The following is an 8,766-nucleotide window of genomic DNA, read 5'->3' on the forward strand; positions in this document are numbered from 1 at the left end:
TTGTGGGAGTACTTTCACGACACGGACTGCAGCGTTTCAGGAAGGTGGCTCACCAACTCCTCAAGGGTAATTTGGCAAGGCCAGCATTTACTGCCCGTCCCTATGAATGAATGAATTTTTTAAAATGCTGACTGACCGGTGTGTTTCAGTGCTTTCTGTTTTTGTTTCGGATTTCCAGGAGTATTTTTCTTTTTATTTCAAAAAGAAATATGTTAGAGCCTCCAACGGAAAATAAAAACATTTTCGGCTATGAGAACTGTAGAAATGTTTAGTTAAGTAACATTTACTTACCCCTTTGAGATCTGCAGTAATTATGTTTATGTTTTAAAATCTGGAATTAAAAGCTAGTCTAAGTTTAGGGAAGGAAATCGGCTGTCCTTACCTGGTCTGGCCTACGTGAATCCAGACCCACAAGAATGTGGTTGACTTTTACATGCCCTCTGCAATAGCCTAGCAAACTACTCAGTTGTATCTAACCACTACGAAGTCAATAAAAATGAAACCAGATGGACCATCTGGCATCGACAATGGCAAACCCAGCCCTGTTTACCCGACAAAGTCCTCCTTACTAACATCTGGGGGCTTGTGCCAAAGTTGGGAAAGGTGTCCCACAGACTAGTCAAGCAACAGCCTGACATAGTCATACTCACGGAATCATACCTTACAGACAATGTCCCAGACACTGCTGTCACTATTTCCGGGTATATCCTGTCCCACCGGCAGGACAGACCCAACAGAGCTAGCGGCACAGTGGTGCACAGTCGGGAGGGAGTTGCCTTGGGAGTCCTCAACATCGACTCCAAGTCTCATGGCATCAGGTCAAACATGGGCAAGGAAACCTCCAGCTGATTACCACCTACCACCCTCCCTCAACTGAAGAGTCAGTACTCCTCCATGTTGAACACCACTTGGAGGAAGCACTGAGGGTGGCAAGAGCGTAGAATGCACTCTGAGTGGGGGACTTCAATGTCCATCACCAAGTGTGGCTCAGTAGCACCACTACTGACCGAGCTGGCCAAGTCCTAAAGGACATAGCTACTAAATTGGGTCTGCAGCAGGTGGTGAGGGAACCAACAAGAGGGAAAAACATACCTGACCTCGTCCTCACCAATCTGCGTGCCTCAGATGCATCTGTCCATGACAGCATTGGTAGGAGTGACCAGCGCACAATCCTTGTGGAGATGAAGTCCCACCTTCACATTGAGGATACCGTCCATCGTGTTGTGTGGCACCACCACCGTGCTAAATAGGACAGATTTAGAACAGATCTAGCAATGCAAAACTGGGCATCCATTAGGTGCTGTGAGCCATCAGCAGCAGCATAATTGTACTCAACCACAATCTGTAACCTCATGGCCCGGCATATCCCCCACTCTACCATTACCATCAAGCCAGGAGAACAACCCTGGTTCAATGGAGAGTGCAGGAGGGCATGCCAGGATCAGCACCAGGCATATCTCAAAATGAGGTGCCAACCTGGTGAAGCTACAACACAGGACTACTTGCGTGCCAAACTGAGTAAGCAGCATGAGATAGACAGTGCTAAGCAATCCCATAGCAACGGATCAGATCTAAGCTCTGCAGTCCTGCCACATCCAGCCGTGAATGGTGGTGGACAATTAAACAACTAACTGGAGCAGGCGGCTCCACAAATATCCCCATCCTCAATGACGGGGGAGTCCAGCACATCAGTGCAAAAGATAAGGCTGAAGCACTTGCGACAATCTTCAGCCAGAAATGCCGAGTTGATGATCCATCTCGGCCTCCTCCTGAAGTCCCCAGCATCACAGATGCCAGACTTCAGCCAATTCGATTCACTCCGCGTGATATCAAGAAATGACTGAAGGCACTGGATACTGCAAAGGCAATGGGCCCTGACAACATTCCAGCAATAGTACTGAAGACCTGTGCTCTAGAACTTGCCGCGCCCCGAGCCAAGCTGTTCCAGTACAGCTACAACACTGGCACCTACCTGGAAATGTGGAAAATTGCCCAGGTATGTCCCATAAACAGAAAGCAGGACAAGTCCAACCCGGCCAATTACCACCCCATCAGTCTACTCTCAATCATCAGTAAAATGATAGACGGTGTCATCAACAATGCCATCAAGTGGCACTTGCTTAGCAATAACCTGCTCAGTGACACTCACTTTGGGTTCCACCAGGGCCTCTCAGCTCCCGACCTCATTACAGCCTTAGTTCAAACATGGACAAAGGAGCTGAATTCAAGCGGTGAGGCGAGAGTGACAGCCCTTGACATCAAGGCAGCATTTGACAGAGTATGGCATCAAGGAGCCCCAGCAAAACTGAAGTCAATGGAAATCAGGGGGAAAATTCTCCGCTGGTTGGAGTCGTATCTAGTGCAAAGGAAGATGGTTGTGGTTGTTGGAGGTCAATCATCTCAGCTCCAGGACATCACTGCAGGAGTTCCTCAGGGTAGTGTCCTTGGCCCAACCATCTTCAGCTGATTCATCAATGACCTTCCTTCAATCATAAGGTCAGAAGTGGGGATGTTCGCTGATGGTTGCACAATGTTCAGCATCATTCGTAACTCCTTAGATACTGAAGCAGTCTGTGTAGAAATGCAGCAAGACCTGGACAGTATCCAAGCTTGGGCTGGTAAGTGGCAAGGAACACTCGCACCACACAAGTGCCAGGCAATGACCATCTCCAACAAGAGAGAGTCTAACCATCTGCCCTTGACATTCAAGGGCAATACCATCGCTGAATCCCCCACTATCAACATCCTAGGGGCTGAAACTGAACTGGAATAGCCATATAAATACCGTGGCTACAAGAGCAGGTCAGAGGCTAGGAATCCTGCAGCGAGTAACTCACCTCCCGATTCCCCAAAGCCTATCCAACACCTACAAGGCACAAGTCAGGAGTGTGATGGAATTCTCTCCACTTGCCTGGATGGGTGCAGCTCCAACAACACTCAAGAAGCTCGACACCATCCAGGACAAAGCAGCCCGCTTGATTGGCACCTCATCCACAAACATTCACTCCCTCCTCCACCGACACACAGTGGCAGCAGTTGTACCATCTACAAGATGCACTGCAGCAATGCACCAAGGCTCCTTCAACAGCACCGTCCAAACCCACGACCTCTACCAACTGGAAGGACAAGGGCAGCAAATGCATGGGAACACCACCACCTGCAAGTTCCCCTCCAAGTCACACACCATCCTGACTTGGAACTATATTGCCATTCCTTCACTGTCGCTGAGTCAAAATCCTGGAACTCCCTTCCTAACAGCACTGTGGGTGTACCTACCTCACATAGACTGCAGCGGTTCAAGAAGGCAGCTCACCACCACCTTCTCAAGGGCAATTAGGGATGAGCAATAAATGCTGGACTAGCCAGCGACGCCCACATCCTATGAATGAATAAGAAAAATCTAAAATACTACATTTTTATAATTTATCTCAATAATATAAAGCAAGTATCTTACTGCTTTTTGGGAACTAATTTGTCATAGGCATTTACTATATTTGGTCAGTGACTGCGTAGAAGCTTGTAATTGCTGTAGTTGGCCTCCAATGCATAAATTGTGCAATCTGTCTGAAGTCTTATTTGGTGTCATTGTGCCTGAGCATAGAGTTATTACATTAAAAGAAATTAGGTTGAACTATCTACGCAAGAACAAGAAATAACATTCACTCTGACATCTAGGGCTGTGGTAGCGGGCTTGGAAGTGGGGGCGTGGTGAGGTGGGAAAATAGGGGAGTGCCTTGTCGGGACGGTTCCTCGACGAATTCCTGCCACCGGCAAACTTTCCCAGGGGCGGGCTTGGAGCGCCATGGAGACAGCCAATTAACATACTGTCAGGCAAGCCCCCACCTGCCAAGAATAAGGAAAAATAATTTTGCCACATGAAAACTGATTTTGCACTGTTGCTGAAGAAAGAACTTGCTTTAAAAAACAATTGGAGACTTTGGCTGGAGCGAAACATTATCATATCAACAGACTGTACTCCAAAGGACAAAGGGGCTAGTCTCTGCTCCAACTTAATCCACAAAGGACTTTTGATTACCAAACGCTGAAGCATCCCAGGTTAAACACCAAGATGGCCGAATACACAAACAAACGTGGTCAAACCAGTTTAGTCACATGACCGGCTGACTGTTGGAGTTGTTTGAATTTTGAACTTGCCACAGAGTGTTTGAACTCAGAAGGCTGTTAGCTCCTTGACTGAAGAGACCTCTCTCCTGTCTGCTCTCATCTCACTCTCACCAGCTTCAGAAACCACTGAAGGCATATGAACCACAAGAGAGAAAAGTCTCCAATAGTGAACAAGGTTTAAGAAGAAAACTGGGCCCCAACAAAAACAACAACTACTTACAAAGGGACTACAGTGAGCTCGAAACACAGTAAACAAGAAACTCTTCTGATATAAAACTTCTCCATTTTATTTTTCTTCTGCTCTTTTCTGTCCCTATTTGCATGTGCGTATCGCATATGCATGCTCACATGGGGCGCGGCGTGTATCCGCAGGCGTTAACCGAATTAGAGTTTAAGTTTTAATAAAATTTCACTTTACTTCTCAAAACCTGAAAGCCTGTTTATGCTCATTTATTTGCCTTATAATTGGAAAATGGTGAACAAGGATTCACAAAGGGGGAGCTCAAAACACAGTGGTTTAAAACATAAACCCAGTTACAATAAGACCAGGTGAAGACAGTAAGAGACCCCTAGACACCTTTCTCACCTATGAGTTCGTAATAAGTGCCAGCCCAGATTTTATGCTCAAGTCTCTAGAGTGGTGCTTGAACCCACAAATTGCTGACTCAGAGGCACCGCGAAGCCACAGCTTGTCATATAAGTCTTATGAGCAGGACAGCAGCCAGCACGTTTGTAAAGTGAGAAGTAAAGGAAAACTATATGGGGGGGGGGGGGGGGGTGGGGTCAGGTGATTAAAAAATGCAGACTGTGCAGGAAGTGAAGTGGGAGAACGAGCTGCTGCAGCAGAGCTACAGTGAGAGAGACAGAGCAGTGCCAGTGACAACTGGAGATAAAGGTCGTGAGCATGACTAAATTCTGGCATGAAACAATAGTTAAGGCCCCAATTATGAGATGCCCCCTGCCGCATGAGGAGGCCACCAGTTCAATGGATTCAGCTTCCCTGCAGCAGGCTGGGGGGGGGGGGGGGGGGCGGGTGGGGGGTGGGGGGAAAGAGAACCACTGGGTAATGCAACTGGCAGCTCCAATGAAGGCACAATGGGCAGGAAAGGCTGCATTTGCAGTCCAAACAATTCTGCTGGAGGACTTTCCCTTCCAAGGGCCTGACTGGCTGCGGCCCTGATAATTATTTTTTTGCATCCATGCCTCCGAGGATGCCTCCATCTGGTGGGGCTGTCAAGGCTCCAGAATGGCCAGCCCTCAGTTAAGACCTGCAGCATCAAGAGTTCACCACCATCCTTAATAGGATAGTGTGCGCAGAGGCGTCCAATTAGGAGGCCACCTCCCAGAAGATTGCACCATCGGTCTCGCCCAATTTGGTCTCAACATCAGGGTCGTGAAGCCTGTGAAAAAATACACCCCCTAGTGTCTGTGTCAAGCATTCTCAGTCAGATACAACACTTGTATCACGCCGTGTAAAGTTCTCTAGACTGCACTGAAATGTGCCTTTATTCCAACTTCACTCAGCACATGCTCCCGACTGCATGAAATGTAACTTTTTCTATCTTTCACATCAGTTATCCTTCTGATTTCTCACAGTAATACTTCCAAAGAGTCCAGAACTACAACCAGTTTTGCGTTGTCTACTCAGCTGTAACAGAAACTAGATTTAGAATATACAAATTCACTTCATTTAGGATTCTGATATTCAACCCGATGGTTTGTGCGAAATTCAAACACAGTATTCTAACCCACTGTGTCATCGGATAGCCCCACAATCAAAATAACTGACATATTTAAAGAATGAGGAAATTAACCGCTAATTCAGCTGGTCCCAAGACTCAGGTGGAGTGGACCAATCTTCCGTCCCTGAATAGGAAAACTAGGTCAGACACAAAGATTTAGCCACAATTTACTCAGTCCATCCACATGTAAGATGTGACTTTGGTAAGAAAGCACGTACGAATGTTTGTGTGGGGCACAGATGAGAATATGGTATTTTGTCTGCATCAATCAAGTTACTAATGGGTGCAAGAACACAACAGTAAATTTTGTGCCAAAATGAAAGTCTTGTTCAGAAAGGCCACAAGTATATCTGGTATTAGAAACCATATCACAGCAACTGTTCAGACGATAGGTCATCTACCTGAATTGTTAACTCTGTTTCTCTCTCCACTTTCAGATGCTGCCTGACCTGCCGAGTATTCCCAGTATTTTCTGTTTTTATTTCATATTTCCAGCATCAGCAGTATTTTGCTTTTGCATCACATTGATCCAGTTCAGGGTGCTCTTCTAAGGCATGGAAAAGGAGAAAGATCAGGGTGCATTGTTGCAGCAGCTTGATCCTGACCAAATCCACACTATACCTGATTGTTTATGGATATGATGCAAAGTGGCAAAATACTTATTTTCAAAAATGATATCCTTTCTCTACAATGCACACAAAGTTGACAGCCATTGGCAGAATCATAATTCTAATCTCAAATTCAGAAATCATAATTTAATATCCAAAATAAATCTATAGAGATGTAAATGTTTTTATAAACCTTTACTGCCCTGGCTTTCTTCTGGGCTACATAACAAACCGAATTTGTGGTCATTAGAGGAAGGGGAAGCTCATAACTTGAATATGGAAGTCACTGGTGACTGCTGTAAACATTCTTAATTAACAGGTTACCACCTCATCACCATTAGCAAAATTTGCCTCAATGTAAAATTGATGAATCTTTAATAGGCGCTGAAACCAAAACGACATCTTCCTCAGAAGCTTAAGGGGCTCCAGTTGACAATTGCCCAGGTTGTCAATAAAGGACTGTAGCAATACATTCTTTTGGGCCTCCTTATCTCGAGAGACAATGGATACGCGCCTGGAGGTGGTCAGTGGTTTGTGAAGCAGCGCCTGGAGTGGCTATAAAGGCCAATTCTGGAGTGACAGGCTCTTCCACAGGTGCTGCAGAGAAATTTGTTTGTTGGGGCTGTTGCACAGTTGGCTCTCCCCTTGCGCCTCTGTCTTTTTTCCTGCCAACTACTAAGTCTCTTCGACTCGCCACAATTTAGCCCTGTCTTTATGGCTGCCCGCCAGCTCTGGCAATACATATCACACTCATAATTACTACAAAGGGGTAGAAACGAATCTATTTTCCTAAAACATTTTCTACTACATAAATAATCTATTTACTACTTCTCATCTTTTGATTCAAAGTATTAGAGTAATTGTAGGGTGTCAGGTGGAGACTAGAACAATACTCTAATGGCTTCGGTGGTACCATCTTTCATTGGCCTAACAGCCTTTAAACCATCAGTTTAATGAGCTCCAGTTTCACTGTGAAAATCCTTACCCTGTGTCCCCTGTAAAAAGCAATCTCTTCTGCATTGGCTATAATACGTGAATGGATGTATCTCAAGTATCCCTTCCTCTGGGCTTCTTCGGCCACCAGCTTCCCAAACCTTGGAGAGAAGGCTCGTAATACCCTGGCTGTGGCATACACGACAAGTCCCGCTAAAAGCGTGGGTCCCGTGGGGTTTGCTCCCCGCGAAGTCGCGGTCTGGATCAGGGTGTAGGAAGTCAGCATCACGTCCAGGATGGGCTTCGTCAGGTTGGAATACAAGTGTGCAATAGACTGAGCAAACATCATGATATCTTCTGTCAGCGACTGGTCGGGGTTCTCCAGCCTCCCGTCCATGTTGCTAACCTTGTAGTAAGTCTGCTCGGTGAAGTAGGTTTGATATGCGTGATCTACGAGGCGAGTGCGAAATGCCAGAGCCAGCTTGCATTCCAGATAGCGGATCATGCTGTTGACAAACGTGGCCGGGATGGCCACCAGAAGCCATTTGACTAATTTCAGCACAAAGCTCCTGGGTTTCTTTTCAACGATTGTCTTCACGATCTTCCCGTCCAATCCGGCCACGTAAATTGAGAGAAATGTCCTGGAAATCAAAGCCACCGAGTGCAGGCAGAGCAAGCCCAGCTCCTTGGTAACCAGTTTAGGGAAGAGGATTTTCCCGAGGCCGATCAGCTGCTGCCAAAAATCAGCGTCGACAGCCGGAGATTTCCGGGGAGCGCACTGGCTGCGCGTCTGTCGGGGTGTCGGGGTTTCAGGCTGAGGTTTCCCGTGGAGGTGATGGTAGAGGAGCGGATACAACCTCCTGACGCCGTAAGCAGCGATGACCAGGAAGACGGCTCTACGGGTGGCCCTGGACTTGGTCCATTTCACCCCGGCCGCCACATGCAGCAAGTGGGACATTTGCACCCTTAGTTGTCCAGCCCGCACAGGCAAAATAAAGCGATGAGGGTGCAAATGGTGCTGACGGAAGGCGAAAGGTTACCGAGTGTCATGGTGCAGAGCTCCCAGCGCAACTACCATCTGATCCGCACTGAAACCCGCTCCCGGGCGCTGTCGCACCGCGCCCACGTCATTCAGCGGTAACGCGCACGCGCTTCCGCCGTGCGCGCTCCATGCACCATTCCACAGCGACGTGCCCGCCGCCCGGGGTGCGCGCGTCCCATCCTCTCACTCTCTGAACTTTTAAACCACTGAGCCTGGACGGCCTTTTATTTACATTACTTTTAAAATGTTTTTAAGGACCAGCAAAGTGTCACTCATTCATATTGGTACACGTGAATCATTTTTTTTAAAATTGCAA

At 47.1% G+C, this 8,766-nt stretch overlaps 1 protein-coding gene across 3 annotated transcripts in view; it reads right to left on the reverse strand.

Moving 5' to 3' along the window:
- Nucleotides 1-8,549, reverse strand: part of LOC137384711 (ATP-binding cassette sub-family D member 2-like) — a 132,279-nt gene extending 123,730 nt beyond the window's left edge. For 2 of the 3 annotated variants that reach the window (XR_010977639.1, XM_068059019.1), the window contains exon 1: nucleotides 7,461-8,547. Coding sequence is in view for 2 of the 3 variants with exons in the window: in XM_068059019.1 (XP_067915120.1) it covers nucleotides 7,461-8,366 (906 nt within the window). In the remaining variant the exon portion in view is untranslated. Of the gene's footprint in view, nucleotides 1-7,460 lie in introns of all 3 variants that reach the window. The other variant, XM_068059020.1, reaches the window with a different exon arrangement.
- Between the last annotated feature and the right edge of the window lie 217 nt (nucleotides 8,550-8,766).

Source organism: Heterodontus francisci, chromosome 27, assembly GCF_036365525.1.
Source record: "Heterodontus francisci isolate sHetFra1 chromosome 27, sHetFra1.hap1, whole genome shotgun sequence".
NCBI classification, from domain to species: Eukaryota; Metazoa; Chordata; class Chondrichthyes; order Heterodontiformes; family Heterodontidae; genus Heterodontus; species Heterodontus francisci.